We start from the raw sequence: 18,465 nt of genomic DNA on the forward strand, positions 1-18,465 counted from the left end.
ATCTGAAATATTCTTAACTCCAGAATAGTGATTTTTAACTATCTCAGGCTGAAGGTACCAAATTTAACACAGACTTATATTCTTGGTTTTATCACAGAATCTATTCTTTACAACTAAGAGCTGCAGTATTTCCTTCTGCCTATTCCCCGCCCCAAAAAAATCCAACTAAACAAGCCAGCTGAAGAGGTCAGATGGAATTCTGCTCCATGTGGAAAATGGGCCTGACTACTACTTGCTTATACAACTCAGACTGCAAAAAGAGCTCCGGTCTTTCATAGTGTAATGGCCACAGAACTCTTTAAAACATTCTCATGAAACAAGTGTTCCTGGAAACTTTACACAAGTTTGTACCAGTAATAGCAAAAATTGTTGATGTCTAGTACCTGGTTTATTTAGAAGGCCTTGTAGCCCATTACTGCTGCTAACAGGCCAAATTATACACAATATCAAATCTGGTTTCTATGTCAATAATTTAAAATTACTTGTTTTGAATTAAGCATAACCCAGCCTCCCAGCCGCCATATGCCACTCGCTCTGCCACGCTCCACTTTCATCCAAGCCCTGGGGGACTTGCATGATCTTACCTTTTAACAGATTTGAAAAGCAAGGTCTTTCTTCGGTCTTGCTGTCAGAAAAGCTATCTGACAACAGCCTCAACATGTAACCCATCTAAGAATTACAACCCTACATACCCTGGGATTTTACACAGTGGGCACTAACCCCCATCTTGGTCTCATGAGCCACAGAAGATTCTCATTTAACCCCAATCCTAATCCCCACAGGAAGCCTAATTTCAAGACTGACAGCACTCTTCAGAATTCATCATGAAAGATTAATCACTTTTCATTTCAACCTTGCCTCACTTTCCACAAGCCAGTTGGCTTGCCATATCCAACAATATATCCCACAGTTCCTGCTGTCCCAACTACGAGAAGAACTTTAAGCATAAACTAAAAGCTTCACTGCAGTGAAGGGAACTCCATCTCCCATTTAATTAGCTATGAGTCTGCCCCAGAAAGCCTTCTTCCTAAATTACTGGCATGCAGGGTCCAGCAATACCATTAGCTTTACAGTCCCTTCCATCTCAGCCGTACACTAACCACACCGACAAAACCAAGCGACTCTCAGCTTCCAAAATCCTGCCTCAGCTTCCAAAATCCTGCCTCAGCTTCCCCTTGCTTCAGTTGTTATGTTACCCACACTAGCCTCGGAGGATACAGGACTACGTATCTAACGAACAGTAGATATACTACTATAATCCTATAATGGATTCTCAAAAAAAAAGTCTAGTTTTCAGTACAATTTGTGTGACCATGGCTGACAAGCTAGGAATGGACCTCTTAGTTTCGTGACTGTACTGGAGTTATTAGGATTGGTATCAATGTTTATACAGGAAGTTATTGAAGAGGTAGCTTTTCTGCTGCATCCTAAACAACTCATGGAGATAACATAGGACTACTCAAACAGAGACAACATAGCACAATAATCATAAACCAGTATTCTCTTGGGGAACTGTTTTGTCATTTTCTACATTGAAAGATGGGGCTAGAATTTGGATTACAATGTACAAAAAAATCTGTTTTTTTCTGAATCCTACTAGGCTACAGACATAGAGTGTGCTATAATCAGGAATGGTGTCCCCATTAATGATTACATCAGAATCCATCATAGCTGTCCTACCTATACTGTAAATCTGGATAAAGCTTCAATCTTTTGCTGCAACTTGCTGGGACCACAACACTGAAATAAAGGTGGCCTTTGACTAGGAAGTCTAACTCATGACTAACCCCAAGACCTTTTTAAGTGTCTTGGCTACTGCAAAATCCAGTACTAGAACCATCATATAATTATATGTTAATCATGAACATAACAAATAATGTCATAATCATACAACCTAGTTAGGAAGGGACATCTAGATTTCCAGATATCTGGTCCAATCTCCTGTTCAGTGCAAGGCCAACTTTGAAGTGAGATCAGGTTGCTCAAGGGCAGTATTTAACAGAGTTTTGGGTACTACCAAGGACAGAGATACGCAAGAACGGAGATATACTAAGGATACAAAGCAGAAAAAGAAATGCTGAAGACGTATCTTTTTTTGTTTAATTGTGTTATGCCAAGGCAATCAGGACACCCACCTTGTGAAAAGAAATACTCCAACCTATCAGGTGAGTATGTGTAAGCATTCGAGAAAGCAGAGGACAGGTAAGGACCAGAAAGAGATTAATAGCATCTCTCACTAATAACACATAACCTGGATAAGCTCAGGAAGTGGGCACGTGTGAACCTCACAAAGTTCAACAACGCCAAGTGGAGGGCCCTGCGCCTGGGCCAGGGCAAACCCCCGTGTCAGTACAGGCTGGGGATGAAGGGATTGAGAGCAGCCCTGCCGAGAAGGACTTGGGGACACTGGTGGGTGAAAAGCTGGACATGAGATAACAATGCGCACTCGCAGCTCAGGCCAACCATATCCTGGGCTGCATCCCCAGCAGCGTGGCCAGCAGGGCAAGGGAGATGATTCTGTCCCTCTGCTGTGGTGAGACCTCACCTGCAGTCCTGTGTCCAGCTCTGGAGCCCTCAGCACAGGACAGACATGGAGCTGTTCAAGCGGGTCCAGAGGAGGACCACAAAAACGGTCAGAAGGATGGTACACTTCTCCTGTGAGGACAGGCTGAGAGAGTTGGGGCTGTTCAGCCTGGAGCAGAGAAGGCTACGGGCAGACCTTACCGCAGCCTTTCACTACTTAAAGCAGGTTTATAAGAAAGATGGGGACAAACTTTTTAGCAGGGCCTGTAGTGACCGGACAAAGGGTAATGGTTTTAAACTAAAAGCGGGTGGATTCAGACTGGATATAAGGAAGAAATTTTTTACAATGAGAGCGATGTAACACTGGACCAGGTTGCCCAGAGAGGTGGTAGGTGCCCCATCCCTGGAAACATTTAAGGCCAAGTTAGACGGGGCTCTGAGCAATCTGGTCTAGTTGAAGATGTCCCAGCCCATTGCAGAGGGGTTGTGCTAGATGACCTTTGAGGGTCTCTTCCAACTCCAACTATTCCATGAATACCTGAGAAACAAAGAAAGAAGGTTTCAAAACGTGTACTCTTCTGGCAGCCAGCGGAACTCTTGACAGAATCTGAGGGACACTACACCTGACACCGTGAATGCCATGCTCACAGCATCACAATCAGTAGCCCACCTCTAGGTTGTAGAAATAGCACATGGTGAACTGAAGGCTAATTTTACCCAGTTTCACTTCTGAAAAGATATGGCCACATTCATCCAAAACCTGCATTAATTTCTCAAGCTTTTTAGTGTTTGAAGGAACTCTGACATCTACAATTTTTATTTATTAGTTTTTACACAGAAGATATGAACCTTTCTTCCATGACAGTAGTGACAAGAGTTACTATTTCTAGGGAAAAAAAACAACCCAGTGCTTAAATTCAGCTACTAAATCAGGCAAGAAAGAGAAGTTTCTGCAGCATCTGCGCAGCTTCAGGACATCCATTTATGCTGCCATTTGCAAAAAGCTGATGCCTGTTCCAAACATTTGACAGACACCCTCCTGATTCTAGCCAAGGCCATGGACTGGCCATGGATTTTCTTCTTCTCCAACTCTGTTGTCTGAAGACAGCTGTTCTGTACTTACAACAGTTTTTCAAATGGATGATAAAATATCTCTGAAGTGCTCCCGTTTCTAAAGCTTTTCAGTGTCTTTTTCCTAGATTCCAGTTTCATGCTTTCAGTAAGCTTTCTTGTAACCAGCTCATCATCTGTCAGAGGAACGCAATGCTACGAACAGTCCCGCAGGTGGGAAGAGATGCTGTCGAGCTCATTTCTGAGGCTGCCGTGCCCTGCACCACGCGCTGCCCCGCTCTGAGAACAGCGTGTTACAGGACAGCAGGCCGCTCCCAGCGGGGAGCTCCCCTCTGCGGGGCCGGCGACGCCGAGGGGTTCCCTCTCGGCTCCCGCCCCCCCAGCTCCGCCGGACACCGCCGTGCCGTGTCCTGTGGCGGGCCTGGCGGCGGGCGGCAGTGCCGCGCCTCCGGGCCCCTCAGCGGCCCCGCCGGGGGAGCGGCGCCACTCGGCCGGGCAGGAGCACCCGCGCGGCCCAGGACGCTCGCAGCGGGCTTCCCGTCTTTCACCGGGAGGCGCAGGCGCAAGCCCGGCCCCGCGCCCGCCGCCCCGGGGCGCCCAGGCCGCACGGAGCCGCCGCCCACCCCCTCCGGCGCAGAGAACAGGCGGGCCGAGGCCGCGCATGCGCACACAGCCCGCCTGCGGCCGCCGCTCCCGCACGCCGCCCTCGTCCCTCGGAGACGGCCCCCACTGCGCAGGCGCTCTCCCGCATGCCGCGCCGCCTCACCACGCATGCGCTTCACCGCTGCCGCGACGTTCCGGCGGGAAAATACACGGGGGTGCGCCGCCTAAAGCGCCCCAGCATGCAGCGCAAGCCTTGCGGTTCTTGGTTCCTGACCCTCCCTGCCCCTGCTGTCCTGCACGCATGCGCGGCGCCCGCCGTTCCCTTGGCAGCTGCGATTGTTTTCGGCAAAACCACTTGCGCGGAGCAGCGGAGGGGGAGCGCGGGGTGAGGGAGAGACCACTGGCGGGGGGGGGGAACAGGGGGACGGACGACGGGGCATCCGGGGGCCCGCCGCGGGAGCGGACGGGGATGACGTGAGTGACGCTCTCGCGCTGCGGAGGCGCGGGGGGGAGCGGGCCCGTGCTGCGGGCGGGGAGGCCGCGTGCGGCCGGGGTCCCGCCGGGCGCTGCCGCCGCTCGTCCCGGTGCGCGGCTCCGGAGGCGGGTAGGCTGGGGCACGCCTCCCCGCCCCTGTTCCCTCCCCTGGCTCCCCTTCCCCCGCCGGGGGCTTGGCAGCCGTTACGGGGCGGGCTGCGGCGCGGGCGTCGGCGCGCGCGGCAGCGGCGTCGGCGCGCGCGGGAGGCGTTAGGCGCGCGGGGACCGGCCGGTGGCGGGGCCGGGGGAGGGGGGGAGGCGGCGGCTGGCGCTTTGCCCTGCCTGGGCGCGGGGAAGCGCGGGCGTCGGGCCCCGCGTTTCGGGCGGCCGCTGAGGCCAGCCCCTGGGGGGGGTGTCCCGGCCTGGCCTAGGCGGCATGAGGCAGCGCCGCGTGACGCCTCCATCCCTCGGGGAGCCGGGTTTGTTCCCCGCCTCCGTGCGAGCCTTGCCGCTCGCCCCGGCGAGGCTGCGCGGACAGCTGGCGGCACGCGGAGGTGCGGGGCCGCGGCGGGCCTCACGCGGGGAGCCCCGGCGTGATTCCCCCCCTCGCGCGGCTGCACGTTAAACGCGGTTAATCCGGCCGTTAGTCCTGTTGTGGCGTCTGCTGGGCGCCTTCCGTCGTGTCTTTGCCGTTTACCGTCGTTCCTCCACGCCAAGCGGAATGCCACTTCGGAAACGGCAGTCCTGAGGGTGCTCTCGTGATGAGAACCCGTTTTCACCGTTACGGTCCTAAGATAAGGCAGAGACTTAAAATGCAGTAAACAACAAAAGTCAGCTCCATTTCCTTACAAGGAACTGAAGTCCGTAGCTTTGCCATCAGGTCAGGCAGAGACTGTTTTCAGCCTTCTCCCGACCAACAAGAGGTGTCAGATCTTCTGGGGAAAAAACAGAGGTTACTCTGAAGCTAAAGCTTTCTGATACATTACTATTGGAGAACTCAGAGGGGTAGCACCAGCTTTTTTAAACATCCTTTTAAATTAGTGTGAACACGAGGTTTTTACGGCGCATCTAAACTGGTAGAAAGCTACTGCACTTTTTAGTGGTGCTTATTTGATACACAAGTACATAGGTATTTACATGGTAATAATAAAGCTATTGGTTTTCTGGAGTTAAATACTCATGAATAGAACCAGGGATTTTTCATGTCACAGTTGTCATTAGCGAAGAGGAACAGATTCGACTCTGTGTTATTTTGCTGTATAATTCTGAGTTACAGCTTTTTCAGATTTCAAAGTAGTGATGCCTACAGGTAGATGAATTAGAAACCTGCTAGTAAAACCCAGGATTTCCCAGTATGGTGACTGATCTCATCTAAAAGATGACAAGTAGACAAGGCCTGATGTTCTACTTGTTCTCAGCTGCTGAAGAGTATGTTCACTTTTTGCAGTAGAAGAAAAATGAGGGATTTAGTTCATGAAAATCCTGAAGTGTGCAATTATAGTTTTGTCAACTCAGTTTCCTAAATGGTCCTAATTAGGTAGGAAATTTGTCACATCCTGTTGTGTAGTACAGATTCTGTATGTTCTGCTCTATTATAGCATAGGTTTGATTATATTTTTTTTGTGATCAATAAAAATGAATAGTGGGCTTTGTAGCATGTTTTGCATAGAGAATTCCTATATTATGGGTGCAGAATATAGCAACTGAGTATTGTAAAATATTATTAAAAGAGCAAGAATTTAATGTAGAGTGACATTTATAAATACAGACTGAATATTTGAGATGAGAAAATCAGATGATTTTCAGGAAGGTATATAGTAATTCTTGGAAGCTTGGGCTTCGTAATTTTGGTTTTTTTGGTTATTCTTGATGGCTGGAATGTGCCACTGTTCAAAATATGTATTTTTGTCATTCCTGGATTGCCTTATATTAACTAACATGGAAGAGATTGAATCTGATCAGGCAAAAATGCATCTTAACAAGATTAACCCTAATGATAACTGAGTTTATTGAGATCAGGGCACTGCGGTTGTTGAACTTTGGTACATGATTAAATCTCTCCTATTTTAAGGTGAGATTATACCAAGTAAACAGCCTTGTTATCACCCTTGTTGATTAATGATCTATATTTACACAAGTCTAATAGTTGCTTTCATGCACCGTGTCTAAGGTCATGTGATTCTAAATTGGATATGTGTATGAAATAATAGCACTCTCATTAGAGGACTTTATCTCTTAATTTTATTGCCACAGGAGGATAGACTTTTACTGAATAAATAGAGGTAAACAGAAAATGATGCACTCACTGGTGAATTTGGTGAGTCGGTGCATTTTACAGAGAGTGCTGGTAGACATGAGGTGAGCCTAGCCTTTGGAAAGGTGTTTGTTCCGTTATAAGCAAAAGTATCTGCAAAATTAATTTATCTATAGGCTTTTTTGTGGTGTGATTTATTCAAACTTTGACCATAAAATTTTTTCCATATTTGGAACAGGTATGCACTTTCCTTATTTTGCTGTTGTGTTCTGTATTGTGTCTCATGTTTTTTAAAAGTTTCAAATTTAAGAGCACTTCAGCATTTAATTTGTTGTTCGTAATTAGTTTTATTGAGGGCTTGGTTGAAATCACTTAACTAGTCATAAGAGAATTCCATGTTCCTGCAATCCTCAGTGAATGACTAAAGTGATAGAATCTGCTGTATTTTAGAACTTTATTTAGTTTTCTACTCTTTCAAATTATAAGTATTTTCTAGTCAATTGTGAATGGACTGCTTGAAAAGCAGCACTTAATAACTGTAGTACTTTTAAAATGGCCTTTTAGTATAACCAAGTATAAATTGCAAAAGCAGTTCTATTTTTCAGTAATTTTTTCTGTTTTCATTTCTTGTAAGAAGTGTTATTTTTAACTGTTACAGTTTTAGTTGTGACAGTAAAGCTTTGCTTCACGAGTCAAAACATATTTTAGTTAGAGAAAATATTGCTACCTTGTCAGTGACATGATGAAGCACGTTACAGAACAAAACATTTTTTTTCTTCCTATGAAGTCCCTTTTGGTCATGCTTGCTCATTTCAAACATCCTTGGATACTTAGTATAAATGCTTTGCTTAATGCATGAAACAAACTAATAACACCTGGCAACTGACTAACCAGCACTTTTGTAGTCTCAAACCAACTCTAACATTTTGCCTTTTTTTTCTTAGTTTGGCGTGGTTTGGCTAGCCAGCAGACCAAACTACTGTAAGTAACAAATGTGAAATAATCTGGAGGTATGTAGCCTGTGTGGGACAGGGAGGAAGCAAGTGACACCGTGAAAAAGAGGTGAGAAAGAAGAGGATGAAAGAGAGGTGATTTATTAGGATATCTGAGGGTACAGTAGTGCAGATGCTTGGGGAAGTGTAACTTCAGTTCCTTCCTATACTGGTAAGATGTGTGTGCTCAGGAGTGGTTTTTAGTGTTGAGGCCAAGTGGTATGTTTGGCCCACTTTACAGAATCACAGAATGTTAGTGGTTGGAAGGGACCTCTGTGGGTCATCTCGTCCAACCCCCCTTTAATGCCGTTGAACTCTGATAGTCCCAAATCAAACTGGTCGCATGCAAACTGCCTGTTAGTAATAATCCATGCTAACTCCTAAATTGTACTCGGGAATTGCTTGGGTGAGTGTTAGGTGGCTTGGACCGAAATGGTGCCAAGGATAATGCAACCATATAGCCTGGCGATGTTTAATGCTATGTCTTAATTTATTAGGATAGATGTAGTCTGGGTGTCCAGTGAATATGAACTAGTGGTGTCTAACAGGAGGCATTACCTAGGGAGAACTTGGAGCTATTGCCTGATGGGCTGCTGGGGAGATGGGTACAATAGTTTGTTGCATGGAAGGCTGAGAGGCACACAACACATTCATAAAAAGCTAGTTTTCATTAGTTCCACTGTTTACAAAACAGCTTTTTGTATTAAAGTTTTTTGTAAAACATTCTGAATTTTCCTGATGAAAAGATAAAGCTGTGTATTATTTTTATTTGCCTTCAAGCTTTGTTTGGATTGCGTTTGTAGCTTTTCTCCACAACCAGGAGGGCCTAACATTTTTTCTTTAGAGAAATGAGTTTCATGTAATTGCTTGTCTGCTTTATGTAAAATACCAATGCTTTATGTAAACATAAATATTTAGAGATTTGTAACAAAGTTAGATTTGCTGGCAGATACTAATCTTTGCATTGAAAGCTATCGGCTGACTACAGTGTGACTTCCTTGGTGATACGGTCAGGACAGGAACCTCATTAGAAAGGCTTCATTATAAATGGTTTCATAGGTCATGATTATTTAAATAAACAGTAGGGTTTTTTAGAAGACTGGAGGACTACAGTACTGAAGTATTTGGCTATTGCCCAGAAATATATAGCTAATTAAATTCCTGTAGTATTGGTTTGTATTTACTCTCAAATAATAAGTATCAGATAGATGCTGAGAATCCTGAGCTGAGATTTGATGGCAGAGAACTTCTAATAATTTAGACAAATAGTCTAGAAATATATTTCCCTAAAAGACCTCTGCTCATCCTTGATATTAATTAGCATCCATTCAATTGTTACCTTCAAGTCTATGGACCAGTTATGTTAATGAAAGTTGTTAATTACTTTAAATAGAACGGTGATTTCTGAGAAAGAAGCAGCTGGTGTGTTGAGCCTCTTCTAACTGAGGACTGAAAATGCCAGCAGGTAAGAATACTTTGTGTTTGATTTCCAATGCATACTTTATAGTCAGAACTAGATGCAAATGATAGGAGCTACTTTGCCTATAAATTGTAATGCTGCATTGGCTTTGCTTTTAGTCCATGTTTATAGCTGATTTTCGAAGTGTTGTTTTTGGGGTGGTTTTTTTTATATTTTAAATTTAGGGGCTTTTTTAAAAATTGTAATTACAGTGGTAAGTGTGGCATAGCTGAGGATTCAACAGCCTTTTTCAGTGGTGTGCCAGACTGCATTTTTAATTCTTTAGCTGCAAATTAAGCATCTTGGGGAGGCTAGAACACCTAGTGCTTCAAGGGTTGAAATGCTGCTAACGGCAGCATCGTGATTCACAGAAAGGCAGGGTCTCTCAGCTCCAGCTGATTATGGATCCCTGCATGCTCCTGCCTCTTACATATCTGTCTCAGGGTGGTGCTTCTCTGGGTGCCATACTCAGTGAGAACCCAGAGCTTCTGCTTCTCCTGGAGACAGTGTGTCACCTCCGTTATCAGTGTGTTACTATTCATAAACAGTGAGGGCAATAATCTGTGCTCTGCTTTGGCCAGCCCAAGTTTTGTGCTGATCCTGATGTGTGTGATCTTCAAAATATGTTTTCTTCAGGAAACAGAGTAGACGGTGCCGACTTCAGCAACAAATAATAGCCTGGTGTGTTTGTACAATGTTGCTGTACTATGCTTGTATGGTTTATGCTGTCACTGGAAATTCTTAACTGAACACTGAGCTAATTTCTTGGTAAATTTTCCCTGATAAAATAATTATTTTTTTCAATTTTAAAGCATGACTATGCACTTTTTTAGCAATGACGATTATTGAGATAGTGAATTATACTCTAGATTTCATTTCGCAGTTGAAAGTGAGGCAAAGGCAAAAACCAAAGTCCGCTTTGAGGAAATCTTCAGACGTCATGCTGGCCTAACAGACACAAAGAAATCAAAGAAAAAGAAGTTTCACTCGGAAAAGAATATCGTGGTGAGTTTGAACACATGCAAGCTTTGTTTAGTTGCTTTCCTTAATAGAAAAAAGATCAGGAAAATGTGTTGTAGAAAGGAGATGTAAGCATTTTAAAAAAATAAAAGTATGTTTCTGCACATATCCTTTGTTTTTGATGTGGTTTTTATTTGTTGTTTGTGTACCACCAATGCATCCTTGTAGTTTGGAAGTATGCCATAATTATATGGAATATAATACTGGTAAAAAGAAAGTAGCACATGCAGGCATACACTCATTTAAAGTCTGCCAGTACTTTTTTTACATTCACATTTTTCACAAAAGTTTGAAGATTTTCAAATTCAGTACTGAATTTAGTGAGTGTTTGAGTCATGGGCTAATAGAGTTATGGCTGTGGAAGTATTTGATTTTGAGAGTACTATCTCTGTGTAATACAGGTACATCTGTGTAATACATCTGTGAATTGAAAACTGAGGAGAATTTATATTAAAGGTAATCATTAACTTTATTCCATTTCCTAAAAATTACTGGTATAATTGTATATTATATTAGTGATAGGACAAGAGGAAATGGCCTCAAGTGTGTCAGGGGAGGTTTAGATTGGATATTAGGAAAAATTTCTTTACTGGAAGAGTGGTCAGGCATTGGAACAGGCTGCCCAGGGAGGTGGTGGAGTCACCATCCCTGGAGGTGTTCAAAAAGCTTGTAGATGTGGTACTTCAGGACATGGTTTAGTAGGAATGGTGGTGTTGGGTGGATGGTTGGACTCGATCTTAGAGGTCTTTTCCAACCTTAATGATTCTGTGATTCTGTAAGAATAAGAAAATATTACACAACATTTGAAACTTTTTTCAATTTAATCTCAATAATCAGCATATTTCTGCACGTGCTGAGCTTTGTATCTGAGTGGTCCTTTGTTTACATGTCTACTTGTGCAGTACACATGTATAAAGATTTGTTTTAAAGAGTTTGGCATTAGCTTGTGACTTGCAGGACAGGAATGATTCTGTCACCCTGACCTGATGGTTAGGTGACATTTTTGTTTATGGCATATCTTTCATAGAAAGAACCTCAGAGATTCTTCTGAATTATGGTTCATATTGTAGTTTTTTCCTGAACAGAATAAGAAATGTTTGAGTCCTATATATATACCAATTATAGACTTACAATGTTTGGAATTTCAAAAGAAAGCAATTTGTTCAAAAGACAAATGCTCTTTTTTGTATTTTGTTAGGTTTTATATTTTCAGTCTTTTCTTACAATTGCATCCGTACCAGATGCTAGAAGTCAATGTTCATTCTCTAATACTCATTTAAGAAAAGTTTTATAATACCAGAATGTTACATGTATTTATTATCTATAAGTATATTCGGAATAGTTATATTAAACTTAGTATTCTATTGGTAAGATATAAGTGTTTTTGAGCACATAATTGTATGTTCATATGGAACTACATTTTACTCATAAATATTTTAAGCTTACTTCACTTTTAAAATTGGTTTTCATTCCAGAAGTCTCTGATGTAAAACACTGTTTTGGAGTTACCTAGAAACATGTAAAATCAGTGAACTGAATCAAAAGTTAATGGTATACACACAAATTAAGAGGCTTTTTGAGGGTCAGTGTGGAAGCCTAACTTTATGGTTTTGTTGAAGCCATAGATTTTTATCAATCAAAGCACTAAAAAACTAGGAACTTAAGTAGAAGGTGTATTGAAACAATACTGAGCAGTTTGAATATTTCTTTCAAGCGTGGCAAAGTCGCAAGAGCTCAGGTTGGTATTTTCCACGCTGGTTGCATTCAAGTAGAAACTTCTGTAAAAGCTTCAGCAAATAACCAGTCATTTCTTTGTAAGAAATAAATGTGTGTGGGAGGGGAAGAGGACATAGATGGAGGAGGTTGGCTGGTTTTGTTCCAGTTTTCTGCACTTTATAGGATTAAACTGTATAGAGTTTCACATATCTTGAAATACAGTGAAATTTATCAGTGATTGTTGTCTTTGTGTCACGCACTTGGCATAAATGGTCTCCCAGGTTTGAGCAGAAACAAGTCATGGTTGAGAGCATATTTCCACTGGAAATGTTCCAGTCTGCCTCTTTCTTTAGTCCTTACTGAACCTAGCCTTTCTTAGATTAATAAAACCTTGTCCATCATAGTCCACTGTTTCCTTGAAAGCTGAGTTCTGGAGCTGCAGGAGGTTGCTGTGATTTTAAACAAATGAGGGTAAGGAGATTGCCTGCTCTGCGTGCCCGTCTCCTGGAGAGCCTGCCTGGAGAGAAGGGAAGCAGCCTTACTGGAAGTGGAAGGGCTGATGTCAGTAGGGCAGGATGGGTCACAGCTGATGGGAATGAGGGGCTTGTGATGGAGATGGAGATAAGACATCAGCTGTGGCCAGTGAAGGGTCTGCTGTGTTGTTTAATAGCACAGGTGCAGTGGGTATGAGGCCTGAAGGCATGGCTGAAAAACCAAGCAATTGGGACACAGAAAGTGAATTTGCTGGTGTCCCTTCCAGGGCGAACAGTCACTATACTTATTTTTTACCAGTTGAGCCTCCTATTACAAGTTGTTATAATAAGCGTCTACATTGTGTAGTCTTACATGAGCAGTGGCAGTAAAATTGGTTCTGTAGTGCATTAATATTTTCTTAAACGTCCCACCCAGCTAGCCAGCATCACAAGTACATTCATTATCAATTCACTTGTAAGTAAATGGTCTTTTACTACCAGTACATACCAGCCCTTCGGTGGGCTGGCAATGTCCATTCCTAATTTTTCAAGGTGTGCCTGTATTGTGGGAAGAAGTTCAGGTACCTCTTGTAAATCTGGTTATCTGAGTTTCCAGATACCCTGGGCAAAATCACTTGATGTGTTTCGAGGTTCTACTCAAGCATATTTGAGAAGCCTTTCTGAAAAGGAGTAAGGTTATTGGGTGTTGTCCCTGCTGTCAGCTCTGGAACGCCAGTGACAAGTGACGTGACCTGGGGTTGGCTCGTTGCTGCAGGGGCCTTGTGTTAGCCCACCTGCAGGCATCTTGGCTAGCGCCCATCTCTTGCTCCATCATCTCAAGCCAGGGGTGCAAACGGACATGTTCTCAGGGAAGAGGGCTTCCTGTGCCCTGGTGTTGTAATGTGGCCACGGAGCTGTTTTGAAAAAAAAGCCTTCTCATTTGTTCCATGCTTTAATCAGGTCAGCAACCCTCTGGAGTTACTCCAGAGACAGGCCCATCCTCTGAGCAGCTTTTCCAGCCTGACTGCTTTTTCTAACTCAGTTCAAGTGTATTTATGTATAGACGATTGCTCTGAGTTGATCTCTCTGTCCTGCATTTCAGACACAGAATCTGTACCAGTATCCCTGCCTCTGCCTGAGACCTAATCTGATGGTTTTTATGAACCTCTTGACTTTTACCTTATCGTTTTGTGACACCCTTGCATCTTTCCTCTCTGTTTAATTACATCATGTAATTACATGTGGAAAAAGTGGCCTGAATTAAGATCATACAGGCTAGATATCTGAGGAATTTGTGTTTGAACTGTTGAAGCAGCTTTGTGCTGCCTGCAGTGTCTATTAAAGTTCCTGGAATTTGCTGTAGTTTGAGATTGTGTTTTATTTCACTATGAGGACATTATGGTTTTTTTTTTCCTACGAGTAAATTTGCTATAATTAAGTGACTGTGTGCTGCTACTATTCATGACATATTTGTGGACGCATGTTTTTGTTTGTAGGCGTAATAAATAACTTCTAGTAAATATTTCAAGCAAGTTTTTGCAACAGCAAGGTTTTTTTGAGGAAATGATTCTTGAATACCAGAGGTGTTTTAGAAACACTTGAACAGGTCAAAGACACGGGCTTCTTGTTTAGGATTTCTCGAAGAATCCTGCTTCTTGAGCTTAATGGATTAATGTTCTGTCAAAGGCAAAAATCAGCATGACCTTAGCTGTTGGTCACTGTTGGGTCTTAATTGCCAGTGTGTTTTAACCTTCATTCCTTACACCCTGCGGTTAAAGCTATTTGTAGAAATGCAGATAAGGAAGTGGGCAATCTATTAGAAAGCATTATTTTGGTTTTTTTAGTTTATACAAAGCTTGTTGCTTTAATTTGTTGGGTTGGTTTGGTTTTTTTGATTTCCATAACTCTCTTCTGTATTTTAAGATATTTGTACGAGATCTGCCACATTCTCTTAAATCGTTGACTTATGAATAAAGAGGATGTTACTGGTCTATTAAGCAAGTAAAAGATGAAGGTACAAAGGCAGGTTTTTTCATTATTTGATATTGAGATAATTTAAACTGCTTTTAGACATACGAGGCTAAACCTACTGACAAGATATGTCAATAGCTTTAAATTTTTCTGATGTAGTAGAGATGCATACTTGCATGAAATTCTAGATGCTTTCTTTTTAACTCATACTTTATTAGGACAGTGTTTTTTAATATGTAGCATTAGTAAGTCTAGGTAGTGCACTTTCAAGCTTTGTCTCTAGTTTCAGACATCAGCTTTTATTTCTCTGTTAAACTTTGTCTTGGTGTATTTTTCGTGTCACACTACTTTTATTTGACTTTTCCCATACAAATAATAAACTTCCTTGGTTTTTTTTCTCTTTTGTGTTTTCACTTGTACTTCAAACTTTGCTTTCTTTTTCCTCCCTTTTCCTTCTTCAGTACTTATAATACTTTCCTTGCGCTTCATGTTCTCTCTTCAAATGTCAGATGCGAATAAACCAAGATTCAGAGAATTAAGGGCATACCACATGGAGGCAGATGACTTGCACATTGAGTGTTCTTTCTAGTCATGAAATATTATTGTGGCAGGTGGGCATTTTTAAGTCAGGATCTGTCCTCCAGAGCATAATTGCCAATGCAAATTTGTTCTCTGTTTTTTCTTCTTATAAGCTTGTACATTTTGGTGATCGCTTATTACACACATTGTCCCTTTTTAAAAATGTTTGAGGCAAACATAGTTCTGTAACTGGCAGAAGTATCCCAGCTGGAAGGGGAAGATGTCTCTATTTAGGGAGGAAGATGGTCTTGACAAAGGAAAGATTGTATGCAGATACTTACATTTTCTCCAACTTTTTTATTTGCTTTCTTTGTTTTTTTAAAGTTCTTTCTAATGTTTCATGTGGAGACTCCAGAGTTTTATGTAAGACAACAGAGTAAATGAACCTCCGCGACTTTACGGAAGTCCCATCAAGGAACAGAGATATGTGTGTGGAGCTCCTTACGCAAATAGGCCTTAGTTACTTGCTGTGTTGTTTGGAGTTATCATGGAATAGTTTGGGTTGGAAGGGACCTTTAAAGGTCGTCCAGTCCAACCCCCCTGCAATGAGCAGAGACATCTTCAGCTAGATCAGATTGCTCAGAGACATGTCCAGCCTGACCTTGAATGTTTCTAGGGATGCGGCACTATGACTTTTAATAACCAGGAAAAGAATCCTGAAGGAAGGAGGAAAGTTTACAACATGTTTTCTAAGAAATACCAAAAATTGGCAGGAGTACACAGACAAACGCATTAGCTGAAATTTATCTTAGCTGGTATTACTAGACTGGTCTTTAGAATAATATGGGGGTTTTTTTTCAACTTTATACTTTTTTTTTAAAAAAAGTCCTAATAAAAATTGTATTTTCAGTTGTAGCACTTATTAATATAATTTCATCCTCAGACTTTGACAAGCAACTTTCAGTAAAAGAGACTACAAACAACTAGGCCTGAAGCCTGTCTCTGATTTGTATTTTAAATGAATGAAAATACTTGGTTTTGTGATGCGTGTAATCTTCAAGTCTTCCATAGTCTAAAGCATTGGTGTCTGTTTGTGGATTTCTTTTACTGGATATACATAAAAGTAGTTTGAAAACACAGTGAAACAAAATCGAAGATGAAGTGCCCAAACACAAAATGTTTCTTTTCAGTGTGAATTTGCTGTTGCCTTTCAATCTACCACTTGTTAATTTTAAACAAGAAAATGGCTAGATCTTTGATTTAATTTTACTTTGTGTAATGTTGCTAAAGAAATAACATAAAATACAAAGTACAAGTATGTTTTATGTTCTTTTCATTCATAGCTTGACACCTTTAGAAGTAATATTGATCTAGCTAAGGAAAGTGTGAATGATGAAGCAATTATAAACAACACATATAATCCAGAAGAAGAGAGTCCCCGATTTACAAAAAATAAACTGAGAGAGAAAGCCTCAATTGCAGAGAAAATAAACAATGATATTGTTAGTGGAGAGGAGAACAAACATCCAAAGTCTAACAAGAAGAAAAAGAAATCCCTGTTACAAGAACAATTTAATGAGGAGGAAAATTTACATGAAGCTAAATTGGAGAGTTTTGAGAAAAAGTTTGATGATTTTCCAAAGAAGAAAACAAAAAGTAAATCACAAACAGATGTACCTTATCAAGAAGGTGAAAGAAAGATTAAAAATTCCTTGACTGAAGAGAGAAATGTAAATGAGTTAGAAGAGGAAGAAGAGCTAATTCGAGCCTATCAACTGCATGTGGCTGAGGATGAGGCAAATGCAATTAAAAAGAAAATAAGAATGAAACTTAAAGAACAGATGTCTGAATTTACCTCCACCGTTCAAAGCCATGAAGTTGTATTGAACAACAAAGCGGGCAAAAAAAAGAAAAAGAAGAAAGAAATAGAAGTTTTAAGCGAAGCTGAAACAAGGTACCGTGATAAACTGTATACTGTGTGTCTGTGAATCTTAGGTGAAATGTTTCATTTGTTTTAAGATAGGCAGAAGCTTTCTGATAAACTGTACGTATTTTGTAAGTGAGAACTGGACGATTCTCTTATGAAAAAAAATAGTACCAAATACTTTTTCAAAATGCTGTCGAGATTGATATTTAACTTGCAGATTCTATTTAAATTTTTTAAAAAATATTCTCCATTACCATCTGATGTTTATTTTCTGTGGAACTCACTCTTAACTAAAGATAATTTTGTGCATGATTTTTTAGTGATGAGTGATGGCCCTGGTCCAGCAGAAGAGTATTAGCTTAGCTCTGTTCACATTAATAGGTCTGCAATTATCTGGAAATTAGGGAGAAATGAAGGGAGGAGAGAGATGAAAAAGGCAAGGCCCTAATGTTGGGGATATGTGTTGCATTTTCAAGATACACAGATGATGAGTTGCAGAACTAAGGAGGAAATTTCAAGTGTATTAATAATGGTAATGAGCAATTGTATCCATATATGCAGTAGAATGCAATTACTGACAGTAATCCCTTATTACATTGCAGTGCAATGTCGCTTTCTGAGCTACAGCATCATCCAGCAGAAGATGACAATGAAAATCTGTCACAGGAAAGACAATTTACATCAGGAGGACAGAAACTGGAGGAAAGCATGGAAAAACAGAAACCTAAAACAAAGAAGGTTAAAAAGAAAACCAGAAAAGGTCTGCCAACAAAATGTTAGAATGGTGTGCTGCTTTGCTGCTTTATCCAAGTCTTTTTTCTTTTTTTTTTAAGCTGCTACAGAAATATTTGTCCATAGTAGTAACACAGAAGTAATTGAGTTGTTGAAATTACTTATGTTTCTTTAGTTACTTAATTGTACTCTTGTTCGTCCGATTCTGAGGCTAATTTATAAGGAAGTTTATATAACATATGAATCTGAAATCTTGAGCATTCGTTTACTGTAGGTAGTTAAGAAATTGATAAATACTTTAAAAGTTGATATTTTTGAAGTGTAATATAATTATAATATATATACCATCTTTACAGTGTATTACTTAGATGCATATTCTAATTGTCTTCTTATTATTTTATCATTTTTATTTACTTTATGCTATAAATGGTGCATCACCACTGTTTTAACCTGATGCTCAATTCAGACGTAAGGAGTACATCAGGTTCTGCTTATCTAGGGTTTTATATTTTCCTTAAAACAAACAAACAAACAAAACCTACTACAGGCTGTAGTCCAGAGCAGGATATTGAACTGTATGGATTTTAAGTTATTGTGGCACAGAAGTACCTATATCAATCAAGAGGAAGACCTCTAATTTTAAATAAAAATTCTTGTTAATAGGAATAGATTATATTTCTAGGTGACCCTGCTTCGGCAGGGGGGTTGGACTAGATGACCCACAGAGTTCG

General features: G+C 41.3%; 1 protein-coding gene across 12 annotated transcripts in view; it reads left to right on the top strand.

The window, feature by feature from the left end:
- Positions 1-4,352: 4,352 nt before the first annotated feature.
- AHI1 (Abelson helper integration site 1) overlaps positions 4,353-18,465 on the top strand; it is a 95,855-nt gene continuing 81,742 nt past the window's right edge. Inside the window, exons 1-6 of one of the 12 annotated variants that reach the window (XM_075413994.1) lie at positions 4,353-4,582; positions 7,870-7,906; positions 9,311-9,382; positions 10,260-10,381; positions 16,419-17,029; positions 17,605-17,762. In XM_075413994.1, coding sequence (XP_075270109.1) covers positions 9,373-9,382; positions 10,260-10,381; positions 16,419-17,029; positions 17,605-17,762 — 901 coding nt within the window. In that variant the 5' untranslated portion in view covers positions 4,353-4,582; positions 7,870-7,906; positions 9,311-9,372. Of the gene's footprint in view, positions 4,583-4,652; positions 4,672-4,713; positions 4,802-5,136; positions 9,383-10,259; positions 10,382-16,418; positions 17,030-17,604; positions 17,763-18,465 lie in introns of those variants that run through there. The other 11 variants (XM_075413993.1, XM_075413995.1, XM_075413987.1 and 8 more) reach the window with 11 other exon arrangements.

This window comes from Opisthocomus hoazin, chromosome 2 (genome assembly GCF_030867145.1).
Source record: "Opisthocomus hoazin isolate bOpiHoa1 chromosome 2, bOpiHoa1.hap1, whole genome shotgun sequence".
In the NCBI taxonomy this organism is placed as follows: Eukaryota; Metazoa; Chordata; class Aves; order Opisthocomiformes; family Opisthocomidae; genus Opisthocomus; species Opisthocomus hoazin.